The sequence below is a fragment of the Bos indicus genome, chromosome 2 (genome assembly GCF_029378745.1).
Source record: "Bos indicus isolate NIAB-ARS_2022 breed Sahiwal x Tharparkar chromosome 2, NIAB-ARS_B.indTharparkar_mat_pri_1.0, whole genome shotgun sequence".
Taxonomy (NCBI): domain Eukaryota; kingdom Metazoa; phylum Chordata; class Mammalia; order Artiodactyla; family Bovidae; genus Bos; species Bos indicus.
This window is the reverse complement of record NC_091761.1, coordinates 119,683,102-119,703,080: the sequence shown is the minus strand read 5'-3', so window position 1 is coordinate 119,703,080 and position 19,979 is coordinate 119,683,102. Positions and strand designations below refer to the sequence as shown.

Genomic DNA, 19,979 nt, shown 5'->3' with positions numbered 1-19,979 from the left:
ACATACCACTATAAATCAACTATACTTCAATAAAATAAAAAAAAATTTTTAAGCCTCATGAATTGCTGGTGAAAGTATAGACTGGTGTAATCACTCTGCCTTGGTCAAAACCTTAGTTAATAAAGAACTGCTCCTCTGCATTGCTCTATCCTTGGTTCATATATTTCTTTTGAGGACTTCACGGGGAGGAATGGTTGCCCACTCAGTCAAAAATTGTGGTTGATGGGCAACTGCCATCTATTTAATTTTTGAATAAAGTTTTGTGCCAGTGTTTTGTTTTTTTTTAAACTTTACAATATTGTATTGGTTTTGCCAAATATCGAAATGAATCCGCCACAAGTATACATGTGTTCCCCATCCTGAACCCTCCTCCCTCCCCATACCATCCCTCTGGGTCGTCCCAGTGCACCAGCCCCAAGCATCCAGTATCGTGTATCGAACCTGGACTGGCGACTCGTTCCATATATGATATTTTACGTATTTCAATGCCATTCTCCCAAATCATCCCACCCTCTCCCTCTCCCACAGAGTCCAAAAGACTGCCAGTGTTTTAAAGTATCATTAAAAAGAAAGAGAGAGCAAAGTCTTGTCCAAACCTATGCTAGAAGGGTACAGTGGGGATTTTTGCTTCCCTGCTTTTTAGACTAAATGGGTGTTGCATTCGTATCATGTGTGATTCAGGCAGAGAAAGATGGTCAGGACCTACAATGTCTACCTAAGACCCAAATCCTATGCTAGACCAACCATTCCTCTCTGTGAAGGAAAGAAGGGTTTCCAAACAGCTAGGGATCTTGGGATTTCAGTAACCTCAAAGTATCACAGATGAATAATCATACAGACCTGCTTTTCTCAGCCAAAGGGAAATACAGTTACTTTTTATCAAAGGAAAGGCAACTTAAACCTAGACACTGAACAGGGCTGTCATTGGAAGGAGATGAATTTTAAGTGTGAAAGAAAGGGCTCTTCCTGATTCCTGAGCTTGACCTGAGCAGGCCCCAGGAGGAGGAGTAACAGATTGAGTCAAACCCCATAAAGGGACAAGGATTCCCTGTGGATTCTCCCTTCAAGAAAGAGCTAAAGGCGGCCAGAGACAAAAAGAGAGAATTGAAAATGTCACCGACTCTACATTCAAACCCATGTTCAGCCTTCAGGGTACTTGCAGAAGCCTACTTCCAGACCAGAAAACTGAACAAGATCTCTGACAGACCCTACTAAGGTAGAGAACAGGAAAAGTATGTCACAGCCTGATTGAGTCACCAATGCTAAGATTCAAAACTCTTCTTAAAGTTCCCAAAGATGTATGATAAAGAGCTACTGCGCCACTCAGTCATGACTTTTCTTCTCCTTAGGAGTTGACTAATTAGGTGACTGTTACTCAAATACTTGATACCAAAAGATATTTATTTGGGTTGTCCCTGGTCTCGACCAGATGGCCATTTCCTATGCTGATAATGCCACTGCCTAGAAAGTGGTAAAAGCTTAGCCTTGAGAGGCTGTGGGGCTCGACCTAGAAAAGGGCCCTAGGTCTTTGGCCCATTCTCTCTCAAGGGCTGAGGCTGATCCAGATCCATGCTGTCTTTCTAGAAGAAACTACTATGTAGGTCTGAGATGCTCAGAGAAACTTTTCTCTGAATGCAAAGTATTTGCTGCAGACAGCTGAGGTTACTTGCTCACTTACCAGAGAAACTGGTAGTTACAATAAAGATATGAATGTTTCCTGGGCAAAGAGGGATATACAATGCATACTGTAATATATAGCATTTGCTTCAGGTTTTAAAAAAAAGATATTAAAACAAAAATAAATAAAAACCCCTCTTCTGCACATAAGTGTGATTAGGATAATACACAATCTGTAACTAGAAGACAAAGCAAAGAACCTTTCTAGAAGTCATAGGAAAAGTTTATGATGTTCTTAAGGTTATGGTTTGTTTCAATAACAAATTTCAAACCCTTAAATGGTGCAAAAAGTACTAACATCCTAACTGTAACCAGATTTTATATTATCCAGAGAAGAGAAGCTGGTTGAAATATTCTAAAAACACCATGATATTTAAAAGAGCAAATTGCAATTTTCCTAAATATCAAGAGGGCAAGAAATGAGAAACAGCCATGTGGTTTCACCAACTCTCTCTATTTAGAGGCTAGCGGGAAAGAGAAATTGGTACCAGATACTGAGGGAAGGATTAAGGCTGTTCCCTCAGTCAGGGCCAGTAAGGAAGCAATATAAATAACAGTAGGATAGGAAGACCATAAAAAGAGTAAGGAAAACACTGCTTACAGTGGACTTGCAAAACACTCAATGATACTTACTTGCAACAGAGATGGAGGGACCAGATGACAAATCAAGAGTAGGTCCAGCATCAGAATTTCCCAAACAAAGAGCAAAGTGGATTACTAATATCCACCCCAGGCATCAATTCTGCCATCACTTCCATCCATCAGTACTTCCTTGTGCTTGTATTGGTACCAACCACTAATGAGAAACTGAGGCATCTTAACTCTTCAACTTGGAGCCTGGGGGAAAAGAGGCTACTGAGGTCTACCAACTTCAATCACCTGAGCAAGGATTCCACAAAGTAGTTTTGGGATAATTACCCCCTCAATTCCAAAGTACTAACCCCCCTTGGCTTTGTCCTTCAAGTATCTCTCTCGGTGACCTTGTTGATAAACGATTTAACTATTTAGGGTCTTCCCACAAAGACATGACTCACAGTATTAATGCCATTATGATACACATGTACTCTCAAAAGAGGGTCACAGTATCCAACTATTTTTGAAAGAAAAAAGAAGAAACATCAGAAGAATGAATTTTCAAGGAATAACATCCAAATGAAATCGGCTGGGCCGTGAACAGTGAAACCACTAGTTGTCTCTAAACAGGCCACAAAAAACAGAAAGAACCTGGGTGTCCTCAGGTCAGCACACCTGGTAGGGCAGTGAGGAAGCAGTGGCCTCCTCATTCAGACAGAATTTCAAAGTTGGAAAGTCCTTCTGGATGAGCAGTACTTGGCACCAGAACACAACATATGCTTTCAGAAAATGCTTGCTGCCCCAGATCACTCCCTCATCAGCAGTGGAGACACAGGACGATCCTTATATGCAGTCACTTCCTGAAATCACCTCCAACTTTCTTCAGGAGTCAGAGAACTGTGCTCACCAGTCTCTATCACAGCGTGTCTGCTCAACATCCTCCTTTAGTAATCTTCTGGCATTTCTTCCAGCCTTTCATGGGGGCTGTGCCAGAAACTTCTTCCTGATTAAAAAAACCTCATAATCTAGTTGGCCTAGCCAGGTCAATTTTTTCCATTTCACGACATACATAAAACTCAATCTGGCTAGAAAACAGATTCCCTGCACTTAAAACCTTCTAGAAATCTATTCATTGAAATATTCCAGTTTTTGCTCCTTTCCCTTAAGTTTCTCAGAGTGCACTCAGGTAGGGTCTTTGGTCACAGCTCCTCCCCTAAATGTCTGCAATTGCTTTTTCAGCATCCAGGGGACTCATGGTTTAAATTTTGATCAGAGAAAATAAGACTAGCTTTTCTAAAAGTTTACAATCGAAACTCTGTAAGGATCATCTACTTATCACATGTAAAGTGATCCATTCCCACCACTGGGCTTCCCTGGTGGCTCAGATGGTAAAGAATCTCCCTGCAATGCAGGAGACCCAGGTTGGGAAGATCCCCTGGAGAACGGAATGGCTACCCACTCCAGTATTCTTGCCTGGAGAATTCCAAGCACAAAGGAACCTGGTGGGCTATATAGTCCCTGGGGTTGCAAGAGTCAGACACAACTGAGTGACTAACATTTTCACTTGCAAACACTTTTCATTTTTCATTCCCACCACTAAGGACAAAATGTCCTGAGTTAAAATTAAAGCAAATTCTAGGGTAAAATGAAGTGCTTTTTGGGGGGAAGGATTTAATGGTTTAATTCTGTTCCCATCAACCACAGGGTGGGATTGGACTCATCACAGGAAAATCAAGGTGAGCTATCAACACAATGCAAAGCCCCCTAGGACAATAGCTGTTGTGACAACAGCAGCCACTGACCACACAAATCACCAGCAGCAGTTTGTTCCTGCCTCATAAACAGCAGCTGAAGCCTGTCAAAGATCCCCCTTTCCTAAAAGCTGCCACAGGTTAAAAACTAGAAAGACACCAATTGTACTGTGTGATGAATTCTGTGGCACAGAAAGAATTCCAATACTTAAGACAATCTACCAAATAAAATGTCAGAAAGCCGTCCTGTACTCACCTTTTTCCTGCACACACACTGAGAGTTTCTTAACACCATCAACCAGAGCATTTTGAGTGTTGCCATGTCCATCTTCTGAGTCGCTGTCATCAAACTGCGCCTCTATAATGACATCAGGGCTGTCATTATAGCCTTTCAGGGACTGTTGCGGAAGCTGGCTTCCACAGAGCTCCTCAGGGAGATCGGACTCATAGGCACCTTCTGTTTCCTTGTCATTGCTCTCCGGTTTAATTACCTGAAGAAAATTGAAATGTTCTGCTAAATCACTGGAGGAGAAAAAGGGAAAGTGCAGATTCTTCTGTCTTCATTCTTCTTTCCTAAGGAAAAATCTGCACATTTGAAAGCAGTAGATACTCACCATGTAGTTTGAAAAAGAATCTTTATTTTCCAGATGTACAGACTGCCTTATGATCAACCCAGCTCTTCAATATGCCCAAGATTAATGCTATATCCACTTCTCAGTTTTCTGACATATACTTTCATCCCCTCTCCCACAAAGGACCTGAATACCAGAAGTACCACCCTGCTTCACAAGGGTTCATCACATGGGACCAACCACGATGTTGAGAAATGATAGAAGTCAACACAGTATGTTACTGCATTCCCAAATGAAACCACAAGAATGTAAAATGAAACAGAAACAAAATCCAATGTGAACAAGAGTTTATGAAATGTTCTCATAAAAAATATAAGCCCTCAACCTCCATTTTGAGACCTGAGATCAGCATAGAAAGCACACAACTAACAGACATTTACACTAGAAATAAGAATGACAAACTTTTTCAACTTTAAAAAATGAAGCAAAGAGAAAAGAATTCACTACTAATCCATTCAATGAGTTGGTCACGTGATACTCACATGACAGTACCCTTTGATTTCTATCAGCATGATACTAACATATACCAGTGTTATTTAGCCACTGAAAAAAAGGTGACCCTGTATGTAAACCTGCCTATCCACATTAGCAAAAAAGATAGCAGACTGTGTTGGTTCTAGACTTTACTTAGAGACTACATCCTTCCAACAATCCATTTCTGGATGAGAAATCTATGTGCAGTTTAAACATATAACCAAGATGTGATCATATATGTATATATATACATATACATATCATATACATATATATGAAGAAGGGCACAGCAACCCACTCAAGTATTCTTACCTAGAGAATCCCACAGACAGAGGAGCCTGAAGGGCAGCAGTCCATCGAGTCGCAAAGAGTCGGACACAACTGAAGCGACTGACCAGCATACACACACACACACACACACACACACACACGTGAATTTGAATACTATTGGTATTACATTCACTTCATTCTTTCAAGCAAATGCTAGAAGGCCAAACTTGTGCCAGGCATCCTTATGAGGCCTGAATTCTATTGGGGAGACAGACGGTAAACAATTTACTCATTCAACAAACCATTATGGAATACCTTTCATGGTGCCAGGCACTATTCTAAGTGGCAAAGATGCAGCAGTGTAAACAGCAAAAAGTTTAACGCTAATGAAAAAGCATACATAGACACTGGAGACTGAGGCTGGTTTACCAGTAAGGTGGTTAGGGTAGATGCCTCCTGGATGAAGCGACATTTGAGCAGAGACCTGAGTGAAGTGAGAGAGCTTCTAGCGGTTTCCCTACGTGTCTATAATCGAGAGGTCTAATCACTTCATGGCAAATAGAATGGGAAACAATGGAAACAGTGACAGACGTTATTTTCCTGGGCTCCAAAATCACTGCAGATGATGACTGCAGCCATGAAATTAAAAGACTCTTGCTCCTTGGAAGTAAAGCTATAACCAACCTAGACAGCGTATTAAGAAGCAGAGACATTACTTTGCCAACAAAGGTCCATCTAGTCAAAGCTATGGTTTTCCCAATAGTCATGTATGGATGTGAGAGCTGGACCATAAAGAAAGTTGAGTGCCAAAGAATTGATGCTTTTAAACTGTGGTGGTGGTGAAGACTCTTGAGAGTCTCTTGGACTGCAAGGAGATCAATCCTTGCAGTCAATCCTAAAGGAAATCAGTCCTGAATATTCATTGGAAGGACTGATGCTGAAGCTGAAGTTCCAATACTTTGGCCACCTGATGGGAAGAACTGACTCATTGGAAAAGACCCTGATGCTGGGAAAGATTGAAGACAGGAGGAGAAGGGGACGACAGAGGATGAGATGGTTGGATGGCATTACCAATTCAATGGACATGAGTTTGAGCAAGCTCTGGGAGTTGGTGATGGACAGGGAGGCCTGGGGTACTGCAGTCAATGGGGTCACAAAGAGTCAGACACGACTGAGCGACTAAACTGAATATTTTCCTGAGTTTAACTTTGAGGTTTCAAATTAAATGCTTGCTTTCAACAAACCAGATTAATGTTCAAATTAGATCACAAAAAGATCACACTTAATGAAAGATCTTCATTTTATACAGGCAGAAAAAGTTATCAAAAAACATCTCTCTCCAAACACTATAATGTGACAGATTCCAATTAACACAACTGTCCCCAGACAAAGAATATTATAATATCCACCAAAAAAAATCAAAATAAAATACTCCAAAGATATTCACACCATCAAAATATAGACTCTAAAAATATATTCCCAAAGTTTTAAAATATTTGACTTCATGAAAACGTCCTAACAGAAATAATTGTAAGAAATGGTGAACTTCTCTGAGCAAATGGTGCCTTTTAATAAAATCTTTTGAAAACTTGATTTCCAATTTCTGAATATATTTAATGAAATTTTCTTTCAACTCTTGCCTTGTTTTGACTCTTGTCAGATTCACTGATTTATTCACTTGGTCATTCATTAATTTGTTCATTATTTCCACGTTTGTTCATTATTTCCAAACAAACAAGACTTTTTTTCTTTGATAGTAAAAAAAAAGAAAAGAAAAGCTCAACTGGCTAACCAAGAACTAGCTGAAGAGATACCCCTCAGACCCTTTACTGTATGAGAATATATAAGACTGAAGCAACAGCTAAGTTTGAAATTAATACACAATTTACAAAACCAGTTCTCCTCTATGTGCACTTCACCTTGATACGTAAGTCCTGGTTACACACCTGACCCAGAGCATATCATTCAAAAGACAGTACTCACTAACAAATTAGAGAAGAAAAAGAACCTGTCATCTCTCAAATCAGCAGACTCACTCAATTTCCTTAAACGTGCCCAGCAAATTCAATAACATTTAGGAAGATCTGCCCCTGATCATCCTCAGAATTAACACAACCTCAGGCACTGTCAGAACAGCCCAAAACACAGGCAGGAGGTACACATGTGTACCCCGTATCTAAGCATGGTGGCTACACACGATCACTGGTCTACTGTTCTTTTCTAAGAGTCATGCCTTACACACCTCATCTCAGAGAGAGGAGTGCTGGGGGCAGGGGTGAGAGGAAACAACTGACATGCCAGAGTTAAACTAGAAGGTAAAATGCAGTTTCTGGAAAGATGGTAAACAAAGGTTCCAGGCCTTTCAGTTCAGTTCAGTTCAGTTCAGTCAGTCATTCGTGTCTGACTCTTCACGACCCCATGAGCTGCAGCATGCCAGGCCTCCCTGTCCATCACCAACTCCCGGAGTCCACCCAAACTCATGTCCATTGAGTTGGTGATGCCATCCAACCATTTCATCCTCTGTCATCCCCTTCTTCTCCTGCCCTCAATCTTTCCCAGCATCAGGGTCTTTTTAAATGAGTCAGCTCTTCGCATCAGGTAGCCAAAGTATTAGAGTTTCAGCTTCAACATCAGACCTTCCAATGAACACCAATGACTGATCTCCTTTAGGATGGACTGATTGGATCTCCTTGAAGTCCAAGGGACTCTCAAGAGTCTTCTCCAACATCACAGTTCAAAACCATCAATTTGGAACTCAGCTTTCTTTATAGTCCAACTCTCACATCCACACATGACTACTGGAAAAACCATAGCCTTGACTAGACGGACCTTTGTTGGCAAAGTAATGTCTCTGTTTTTGAATATGCTATCTAGGTTGGTCATAACTTTCCTTCCAAAGAGCAAGTGTCTTTTAATTTCATGGCTGCAATCACCATTTGCAGTGATTTTGGAGCCCAGAAAAATAAAGTCAGCCACTGTTTCCCCATTTATTTCTCATGAAGTGATGGGACCAGATGCCATGATCTTCGTTTTCTGAATGTTGAGCTTTAAGCCAACTTTTTCACTCTCCTCTTTCACTTTCATCAAGAGGCTTTTTAGTTCCTCTTCACTAGGTAAAGTGTCTGCCTGTAATGTGGGAGACCTGGGTTCAATCCCTGGGTCAGGAAGATCCCCTGGAGAAGGAAATGGCAACCCACTCCAGTACTCTTGCCTGGAAAATTCCGTGGACAGAGGAGCCTTGTAGGCTGTAGTCTATGGGGTCGCAAAGAATCGGACACGACTGGGCAACTTCACTTCACTTGGTGTCATCTGCATATCTGAGGTTATTGATATTTCTCCCGGCAATATTGATTCCAGCTTGTGCTTCCTCCAGCCCAGCATTTCCCATGATGTACTCTGCATATAAGTTAAATAAGCAGGGTGACAATATTCAGCCTTGACGTACTCCTTTTCCTTTTTGGAACCAGTCCGTTGTTCCATGTTCAGTTCTAACTGTTGTTTCCTGACCTGCATATAGGTTTCTCAAGAGGCAGGTCAGGTGGTCTGCTATTCCCATCTCTTTCAGAATTTTCCACAGTTTATTGTGATTCACACAGTCAAAGGCTTTGGCATAGTCAATAAAGCAGAAATAGATGTTTTTCTGGAACTCTCTTGCTTTTTCAGTGATCCAGCAGATGTTGGCACTTTGATCTCTGGTTCCTCTGCCTTTTCTAAAACCAGCTTGAACATCTGGAACTTGGAGAATTTTGAGCATTACTTTACTAGCGTGTGAGATGAGTGCAATTGTGCGGTAGTTTGAGCATTCTTTGGCATTGCCTTTCTTTGGGATTGGAATGAAAATTGACCTTTTCCAGTCCTGTGGCCACTGTTGAGTTTTCCAAATTTGTTGACATATTGAGTGCAGCACTTTCACAGCATCATCTTTTAGGATTTTAAATAGCTCAACTGGAATTCCATCACCTCCACTAGCTTTGATTGTAGTGATGCTTCCTAAGGCCCACTTGACTTCACATTCCAGGATGTCTGGCTCTAGGTCAGTGATCACACCATTGTGATTATCTGGGTCGTGAAGATTTTTTTTTTGTACAGTTCTGTGTATTCTTGCCACCTCTTCTTAATATCTTCTGCTTCTGTCAGGTCCATACCATTTCTGTCCTTTATCGAGCCCATCTTTGCATGAAATGTCCCCTTGGTATCTATAATTTTATTGAAGAGATTTCTAGTCTTTCCCATTCTATTGTTTTCCTCTATTTCTTTGCATTGATCGCTTAGAAAGGCTTTCTTCTCTCTCCTTGCTTTTCTTTGGAACTCTGCATTCAAATGGGTATATCTTTTCTTTTCTCCTTTGCTTTTCGCTTCTATTCTTTTCAAAGCTATTTGTAAGGCCTCCTCAGATAGCCATTTTGCTTTTTCGCATTTTTTTTTCCTGGGGATGGTCTTGATACCTGTCTCCTGTACAATGTCACGAACCTCTGTCCATAGTTCACAGGCACTCTATCTATCAGATCTAGTCCCTTAAATCTATTTGTCACTTCCACTGTATAATCATAAGGGATTTGATTTAGGTCATACCTGAATTACACTGTATTATGTTTTTATTTCTGCTGCTAATGGTTTCCACAAAGGATTTGGTTCCTATAGACCATGGAGAAAATATTAGAGGGCTAACCAGAATATGGACTTTATACAGTGTGAAGGCTTAACTATCCCACACTGAAACGTAGTCTTTGTATGGGTATATAAGTGTGTGAGTAATCTATAAAAAGAATTCTGTAATCACCATGATTCTGCCTACCTACATATGAAGAATTATGCTTTGGCTTATACACGCTAAGTTCAAGGAAGAGTCAATGGGAAGAAGAGCCCAGTGGGAAACAATAACCAGAGTACAGCAAGCTTAACTGAAGAGCACATTTCAAAATCAACCCAGTTCTGATTTTGCGATAATCTCCATGGTTTAGATTAGCTATACTCAAGAATTAGTGTTTTAGGCACTAATTTCAATTTTGAGTTACTAAAGCAGAAAATGCTGTTAAGGTAGTAGGGTTTAATGTATAAATCAAGTCATTCAAAACTGTGTAGTTAAAATATAAATCAATACACTGCATTTTTAAAGTATTTTCATTCTATTTTTATTATCACAGTACCCATTAGAATAAATGTTATGGGGGGAAAAGATCACCTGAAGGTCATAGGATACAAAAGGCACTCTAACCCTTCCATACCACATATTGATTAAGAGTGAGGGCTGTGCAACTCCTTAGAGAAATGGCTAATTCAAGTCTAGAAAAAGAAATCAACAAGATGAACCTGGAAGATCTTGTCATATGTGAAAAACAAGGAAGCACTTACAGGCTACTGGAGTCTCATCAAAAGGACTCAGAAATCATCATGAAAGAGGTGTCTCTGGTCAACCTTAGGAAATTCTAAACATTCATCCTACCTTTCCTGTACAAACTGTACCTCAGGCTAACCAAACAGCTGATGAGGTAAAGTGCTTCTTTACAGAAGAATTTCAGCTAATTAAGAAGGAAGGAAAGACATCCATTAACACCTTTCTGCTATCCCTATTGACATGATGGATTCCAAAAATGATCATGAACGGTTGCTAAATGCTGATGGGGATGGAATTTTATAACAGATAGACCACAACAGCAATACCTGAACCCACTGATTAATACAAATATCATAAAAAAGAGAAAGAACCAAATTGCTTCCTGATGTACTATAATTAGGAAGTACATACCACTATCTGTGAAGTATTTTCCCCTAGTTGAACTTGAATCTGACGTGATTAAGGAACAGAGGAAGATATTAAACACCACTAGGGAGGGGATCATTTACACTCACTCCCTAGATGATTTCACCCAGTCTCGTGGCTTTAAATCTCTCTATATGCCATTAACTCCAAAAAATTAAAACCCTAGCCTCAACCATTCCCTGAATTCCAGATTCATATCCATTTGCCTACTTAACATCATCTGGATGTCAGCTGGCACCTCAAACAAGAACCCTTGGTCCCCACCTGATCCCACCCCTCTCCCAGTGCTGCCTCTTGGCAGACGGCACCAAACTGGGACATCACTCTTGACTGTCTCCCTCACACACCCACATCCAATCCAACAAGATAGCCCACTGATCCTTCCCTGAAAATATAGCTTCGTGATGTTTCGACTGTCACTGTACAAATCCAAGCAACCTTTATGTCCTTGTGGAACTACTATGACAACCGGTCTCCCGACTTCTATTTTGGACCAAAGGAGATAGAGTTGTCTTTTTAAAACAAATCACACCATGTCATTCTCCCAATAGCTTCCCAACATCAATCCATCACCAGGCCATGGTGTCTTGTCCAATCTGGCCCATATCTACTTTTCCACTCTCAACTTCTACAGTTTCTTCCTTTGCAAATTACACTCCAATCCCAGAGATCTCCTTGCTGTTCCTAGAACATAAACATCTTCATCTTGAGATTTTAACATTTGCTATTCCCTCTATCAAGAAACTCGCTGTCCAGCTATTCACAGGAAATGCTATCTTCGTTCTGATTAAGTCTCTGCTCAAATATCCTCCTCTCAGAGAGGCCTACCTTAATCACATTAACTGAAACAGCCCCACCTCACTGTTATTTCTCATCACTGCACTTATTACTACCTGGCAATTTATTATATATTTACCTACTTTCTGTCTCTCAACTAGGATGTGGGTTTCATGAGCACAGAGGTTATTTTCTTTACTGCTATATTCTAAGAGTTGGGAAAAACATTTAGTAGCCACTAAAGTATTTGTTGAATGAATGAATAAATAGCAATTAATTAGAAAATGACCTGTTCAGAATCCACCTGCCCTGATAAATATAAACTCCATAAAGTGACCAAGGCTAGGTCACATATATACTCAAGTCGCATTTGAATGAATAAAGAACCAGAGATGACTGCATTTAGCATCTCAGTTCAGTTCAGTCGCTCAGTCGTGTCTGATTCTTTGCAACCCCATAAACTGCAGCAGCACGCCAGGCTTCCCTATCCATCGCCAACTCCCCAAGCTTGCTCAAACTCATGTCCATTGAGTCGATGATGCCATCCAACCATCTCATTCCCTGTCACCCCCTTCTCCTCCTGCCTTCATTCTTTCTCAGCATCAAGGTCTTTTCCAATTAGTCAGTTCTTCACATCAGGTTGCCAAAGTATTGGTGCTTCAGCTTCAGCATCAGTCCTTTCAATGAATATTCAGGACTTATTTCCTTTAGGATTGACTGGTTTGATATCCTTGCTGTCCAAGGGACTCTCAAGAGTCTTCTCCAACACCACAGTTAAAAAGCATCAATTCTTCGGTGCTCAGGTTTCTTTAACATCTACACATATCTAAAATCCACCCATCTCTAAAGACCCAAATCGTTTGGATTCTATAACCCTAGAATCCACCACATAGTCTTTCACTTCCTCCTCACGCCTTGGTACTTGCCCCAGAACAGAGGCAGGTATCCTTTTCTAAAGTCCAAAAGCAATTCATACGCACCTCCTCTACTGGACTTTCCTTTTCTTTCACTACAGTGTATCTATGGACTTCCCAGGTGGCTCAGTGATAAAGGATCCGCCTGCCAATGCAGGAGATGAGGGTTCAATCCGTGAGTCAGGAAGATTCCCTGGAGAAGGAAATGGCAACTCACTCTAAGATTCTTGCCCAGGAAATCCCATGGACAGAGGAGCCTGGCAGGCTACAGTCTTGGGGTCACACAGAGTGGACACAACTTAGTGACTGAACACAAGCACAGGTATTATCTATGCATGTGATTTTCCTCATCTATTAAAGATTATATGTTCGCCAATTATATATCTGATTATTCTACAGCAACTTGCATAGTCAATCTAGGTGCTCAATGTTTAAGGAATAAACAGATGGATAAAAGGGTAGAAAATTGAAAAAAGGAATATAAAAGACTATCAGGATGCAAGAGAGTTTTCAGAATAGTTTCCAGACACAAGAGTACGAGGGTTAGAAAATAGCAGCCCAATTTTTCCTGGATCTGTAAAGTTACAGGCCTTCTTCTGTGGGACTGATCTTGAAAAAGTTGGAAAAGTCTAGTTCAGCGGTTCTCAATTTTGAAGTTTCACAGAGATGACATACTAAGAATTCCCTGTGATAATTTTCATTCTCTCTGATAATCACATGAAAGCTGTAAACCCTTTCTCCACAGAAAAACACACATCTACAAGTAGATAGTAAATGCTCTGTGAGGATATAATACAATTTATATTTGTACAATATGAAATGTCTAGTGCTGGAGGCTACTAGTTTAGATTGATCAGTATTTTGGAAAGCTCTGAGCTCAGGGTGAAAGGAGGGAGGCCTTAGGAAAATGGATACATTACTGACCTGGTTAACTGAGGACTTTAAAACTTCCTCAGGTTTCCTCCACAGACCTGAGGGAACAAGGCAGCTGCCTGCACTTACTATTCTGAGAGTGCACACTGCTGCTGCTGCTACTGCTAAGTCACTTCAGTCATGTCCGACTCTGTGCGACCCCCAGGCTCCCCCGTCCCTGGGATTCTCCAGGCAAGAACACTGGAGTGGGTTGCCATTTCCTTCTTCAACGCATGAAAGTGAAAAGTGAAAATGAAGTCCCTCAGTCGTCCCTGACTCTTAGCGACACCAAGGACTGCAGCCTACCAGGCTCCTCCATCCATGGGATTTTCCAGGCAAGAGTACTAGAGTGGGGTGCCATTGCCTTCTCCGGTGCACACTGCAACTGGGGCTATTTCTCTCTTGGAGGTTTAGTCTAGTCTCTGGAGGACAGGACAGAAACAGGTTTGTGCGGGAACCAAATCACTGGGTCACACAAAACTTTTTCACTTTCAGTCTTATTCCATAAACGGGATAGGATAAGCATGACAAAACTCTGCTCATAAAAGCAAACAGTAAAAATACAAAAGGACGTGCATACACACACACAGAGAAATGTTCGTCAAACACACCCTGCAGTTAGTTTTACCATGGATACATCTGTAATCTCCCTATTGTCTCCTTTTGGAGACAGGGTGGTAGTGTAATGAAAGGAAAAGGTGATCCCCTTTTTCCAACAGGCTGCAATCTCTGGAGGCTGGACAGCATTAATGTGGCCTCTTCAGTAGGACCTGGACCCTGAGAACCCGTCAGGGATGAAATTGAGAGGAGGTTCCAAGAAGCTTACCTCTGAAAGGAATAGGCCTAAGCCCAGAATCTTGAGACCAGAGACAAAGAGAAGAAAAGATACACGTTTTGGAAAAGGACAGTGAGTACAGCATGACTTATGTAATTTAAAGGGAACAGAAGCCCAGTGTTAACAAAGGAATGGCAAAAGGCCTTAAGGAACATCCCTAATTTGAAAACAAGAACACTTGCTAAATCAGAGACCCTGTGCAACCATGTGATGGGGAAATGGCTAAGGAAGACGCTAATCTAAAAGGCTGGCAGAATTTTAGAAAATACATAGGGAAATACATTTCAAACATAACCAAAAAGCACTGCCATGAAAGAAAATAATGATAAATTCAACTCCATTAAAATTAAATTTTCCTTTTATCCTACAGTAATGTAAAAGAAATTTAAAAAGATAAGCCATGGCAGTGCTCATAATCCAGAATACATAGAGAACTCCTATAGATCAGTGAAAGACAATCCAATAGACAAATGGGGAAAAGGCTTAAAGGCCCTTAACAAAATAGTGAATCTTTATTGCCAAACAGCCAATAAACATGGAAAGAAGCTCAGCCTCATTAAGTCATCACAGAAATACAAATTAAAATCACCATGAGATATCCCTACAGACCCACAGATGGGCAAAATCTAAATATTCTGATAACACCAAATATCAGCAAGAATGTACAGCAAAATGAATAGAAACTGGTCCAGCCCTTTGTGAAACAGATCAAGACTGAGGGAAAAGTAGAAAACAGATTCACTCAACTCCCAACCTGGCTTATTCACTTCACACCCCACCTCCCTCAGGATTCGGACAGGTGAACACATGAAAAGGGGACTAAGCTGGGGAAGGACACATGTGCAGAAGAGGGAGACAAGAGAATGCACGTTCTCCTTCAGGAAAAGCGAGTATGCTTGTCTACACCATACTGCACTGCCCTCCATGACTGCCCTGTCTGGAAACTTGGTTATTTTACCAGAGAAGAAACTTATCACAAGACACAAACATAAGTATACATGCAAATGAATAAAACCATAAGATGTTTACATAAATGCATTTTTCTGAAATAATTCTAAACCTTTATATCTAAATTATAACCCCAGTTTCAATATAAACCCAAATGTAACCATAAAGTACACTGTCACCAATTTGAAAACAACAGTTTTAGCTAGAAAAACCATGAATGCCTAGATGAAGAGAAAGCCAAGATGCAAGCACCGCTTCCCGCAGTGTGAAGTACCAATCCATCCCTTAGAAGGGGGTCAGTCAGTTCAGTTTGCTCAGTCGTATCTGATTCTCTGTGACCCCATGGACTGCAGCACTCCAGGCTTCCCTGTGCATCACCAACTCCCACAGCTTGCTCAAATTCATGTCTATCAAGTCAGTGATGCCATCCAACCACCTCATCCTCTGTGGTCCCCTTTTCCTCCTGCCTCAACCTTTTCCAGCATCAGGGTTTTTTCCCATGAGTCAGTTCTTCACATCAGGTGGCAAAAGTACTGGAGTTGCAGCTTCAGCATCAGTCTTTTCAATGAATATTCAGGACAGATTTCCTTTAGGATGGACTGGTTGGATCTCCTTGCAGTCCAAGGGACTCTCTAGAGTCCTCTCCAACACCACACTTCAAAAGCATCAATTCTTTGGTGCTCAGCTTTCTTTATGGTCCAACTCTCACATTCATACGTGACTACTGGAAAAACCATAGCTTTGACTTGTCAGCAAAGTGATGTCTCTGTTTTAGAAGAGGGGTGGGTGATGTCTACACTGAGTGGTATACGTGATCAACTGCAGAGAGCAACCCAAACTCACCAGAATGAAGAAACCTGTGACTTCAAAACTCATATTAGTTTTTTTCTTCCCCATCTTTTTTAGAATTAATATAATGCATTTCAAAACTGGTGAGCAACAGAGTACCTGTAACCAATTTAAACAGAATCCTAAAGAAAAATGCCAAGTAACCTTTCATCTTGATGGCTTACCCAAGCTCCACACGTGAAACATTTCATAGCCTCCCTGTGTACCGATATAGAAAAAACCGTTTCCTGAACACAAAAGCCATCACTGAAGAGTACTATTTTAAATCGCATAAAAGAGCAAGTCTATATTAGTACTGGAAAATTCTGTTCCAAGCAAATAAATTCTATGACATTCCTGGGGGGCAGGGAGTTGTTATCAACTTGGTAGGATGGAGCTTCTCTGAGAAGATTTACATATCCCTATGTCCTCGGGCACTTTCTATTGAAAGGGCTGTTTACAAGAGTCTGCTGGAGGCTTTGTGCACAGGAGATACTGCCCTGCCTAACCCACCTGAGCCTCTGATTCACAGGTAATGCATGTCACAAAGTCCACGAGGAGCTGCTTTTCGTTTCCTGGCTTCTCTGGCTGGGCTTAAGTGACGGCACTCACTTGCCACACATGTTTTAACAAACTTTCAAATCCCTTAATGGCACACTTGGGACAAAGTATAATACACTGTTCAGGAAATACCTTGGAGCCAAGAAAAGCAATTGATATTTCCACAGGGAGTTCTTGACAAGGCTTGCCAATATGCTTCTTTCATTTTAAAACAGGACCAGGGATCCTATCAATTTAAAGACATATTACAGATGTTCTTAAAGGTATATATGTTAATTGGGAATTCTGTTTGCCTATAGTAGTTAATCCAAAAGTACCTTTTATTCAGTTAACAAGAGTAGAAAAAACTATTCCCATTTCTTCCAGTTACTCAGGCCAAAACTCTTGTTAGCCTTATCAATCAATCAATTCCTTCCTCTTCTCCCCCAACCTGCATCACAGCCATCAACTCATCCTATCAGCTCTAGCTTCGTGGCCACCACGGCCTCCATCCTGGTTCAGGTCCATCATCTCTCACCTAGATACAGGCAAGAGCCTCGTAAGGGGGCTGCTCCTACTCTTGTCCTCTTTTCGTCTTCTCCCAACACAGCAGTCAGAGTGAGCCTATGAAAGGTGGTCAAATCAGGTCAATTCTCTGCTCTACATCCTGCAAGGCTTTCTGACTCCCTCAGAGCTAAATCGCAGATCCTGAGTGATGCAGAGGCCGTACCTGAGCTCTACCCCTACCTGGTGATCCTTCAGACTTCAACTTCAATTACTCCCCTCCTCAGCATCTCTACTACTCATTGAGCAAGTTAGGTATATATTCACTGTTCCCCAAGATCCTCACAAGGACCCTCACTTCCTTCAGTGCTTACTCATCATCACTTTCTCTATGAAGCCTTCTTTGGTCACCCTATGTAAAATCTCAACCCCACCCCCAAATTCACATCTCTCTTCCTTATTTTATTTTTCCTCTTCAGTCCTTATCACTATTGACCATGGCATTGTATGTACATTATTATGTCTTTCCTAGTGAAACACAAGCTCCATGAGAGCAGGGACTTTTTCACACCCATTTGTTCAATGTTGTATTCCCAGCACTTAACATAGAACCTAGCACAATGTCTCCAACACGATTCCACTCTCATGCGCTACTATCACCTAAACTCAAACCATCAAAAGCCACTCTAGCCCTTCCCCTCAAAGCATTTCCCCTTCCTCTTCTCTTTTTTTATTAATACCACAAGCATTTTCTTCCAGGCCTTTCAAACTCAAAACCTCACAACCAAATTTGACTCTTTCTGCTGCCAAGCATACTGCTTTGCCAAGTCCTTCACTTGTCTTTTTTACAAGAGTGCTTATATTTCCACAAATTCCCTGGTATTCTCAGTGCCACCATCTTACAGATTTCCGGAAATTAAAAAAAAAAAAAATCTGATTAAATTACCTTCTTACTCAAAATTTTTCATGGTTTTTTCTTCCCTAAAGAAACTAATTCTCTGTTCTTTGAGTTAGCATTCAAAGACCTTACCTTCTCAGTATCCACTGACCACTGACATTTTTTAACCATTTTAATCTTATCTGCCAATTCGTTCCATTAGACACCACTCAGACTTCAAACTGCTTCCTGGCTTAGATCACAGCAACTCAAACACAGGTTTCTAACAACTCAGAACAGTAGGATCCATCTCTCCTTTCTATTTCCCTGTGAGCAGTTAGGAGAACTATTAACTCCCTTTTTAAATTGTTCAGCTTTTTTTTTTTTTAATATTTTAAGAAAAAAAGGAAAAAGGGCTCTTGGAGAAACGATCTGTATTCATCAAGGAGCCTATACAGCGGCAGGCCTAGGCTCAGGAGAAGAACTTCTCTCAGAGTGCAGAGGTCTGATGAGGCTGGCTTTAGGGTTTCTGCACATGGTTCCTAAGAGATCGCAGGGCTTGAAACAGAATTCTGGGTGTCTCGTAACACATGCCCTCTTTTCTTTTCTTCATGGCCACCACAAGAAACTAACTACCCACAACCTCACCCTGATGCAACCAAACCTCTGTGCCTAGTCACCAAGAAGAGTAGGAAGCAGGCACACTTCCCCTTAGAGTGGGGACAATTCACAGAACTCAGCAGATTTCCACCAAGAATACTCTCCATAGCAAGATATCAAATATTTAGACGCCAGGAAAGAGTACAGAGGTAGGGAAGAGAATTTGGCAGACTATCACACCAAGTTCTGAAACTCAGGAACAAATACAGTCAGGCAAGAGGTAGATAGAAGCAAAAGTGGGAAAGCAAACCCTAGGGAAGAGTTCCTAAGAGAGAGAAGAACTGGACAGAAGAACTTCCAAGAGCAGAGTTCATGAAAGGAATAGACGATTATTGAGATTTAGTGAAAGAATACACACATTTTACTGGTAACTCTGTACAGTGGTTTCTTTTCTCTTAACCTTACTCTTTATTGTATGTTGACTTAAGTCTCTAAAATATACTCAGTGTATTAATAATGACTGTTTTAGCTGCAAGAGACAGAAAAACTTGAATTGGCTTTTTTAAAGTAACTGATTAGCTTACATAATTGAGTCATTCTGATCAGACTGAGAGGCTCATCTGAATTTGCAGAGGGAGGGAGGAATGGAAGTGGGGGAGGGTGGGGAAGAGAGGTAGAGAGACAGATTTCAGATTTCCTCAATATTAATTTCAAAACCAGGGCAGCCTCTCTCTTCATGTGTCAAGGACTCCAATAGCTCTAGAATATATCCCATTCTTTTAGAGACTAGAGTGGGGGAAAAAAAAGAGAGAGAAATTCGTGCCCAGGTGCTCTGCACAAAAGTCCCAGGACTATGTTGCTGGGACTGATTCGGGTCACACGTTCATTCCTGAATCAATCACATGCCCATTCCCGCAGCAAGGAGGTAGACTGGACTGATACCCTCCTGTGTCTGAGGATTGTGGCCAGTTTTCAAACCTAGTAAAGAACAAAGTTGAAGTTCTCCTCAGAAATGATCAAAGTAGGGTTCTTTTTAAAGGTAATTTCTTTGCATTTGTATTCACAGAAGCCTACTAGTAATAATTTTCAACTGTTTCCATGAACCA

The 19,979-nt window shown here is 41.0% G+C and overlaps 1 protein-coding gene across 8 annotated transcripts in view; it reads right to left on the bottom strand.

Annotated features, from left to right (window-relative positions):
* Positions 1 to 19,979, bottom strand: part of DIS3L2 (DIS3 like 3'-5' exoribonuclease 2) — a 361,340-nt gene that overhangs the window by 248,043 nt on the left and 93,318 nt on the right. For all 8 annotated transcript variants that reach the window (XR_011562175.1, XM_070774057.1, XM_070774030.1 and 5 more), the window contains one exon: positions 4,258 to 4,492. Coding sequence is in view for 7 of the 8 variants with exons in the window: in XM_070774057.1 (XP_070630158.1) it covers positions 4,258 to 4,492 (235 nt within the window). In the remaining variant the exon portion in view is untranslated. The remainder of the gene's footprint in view (positions 1 to 4,257; positions 4,493 to 19,979) is intronic.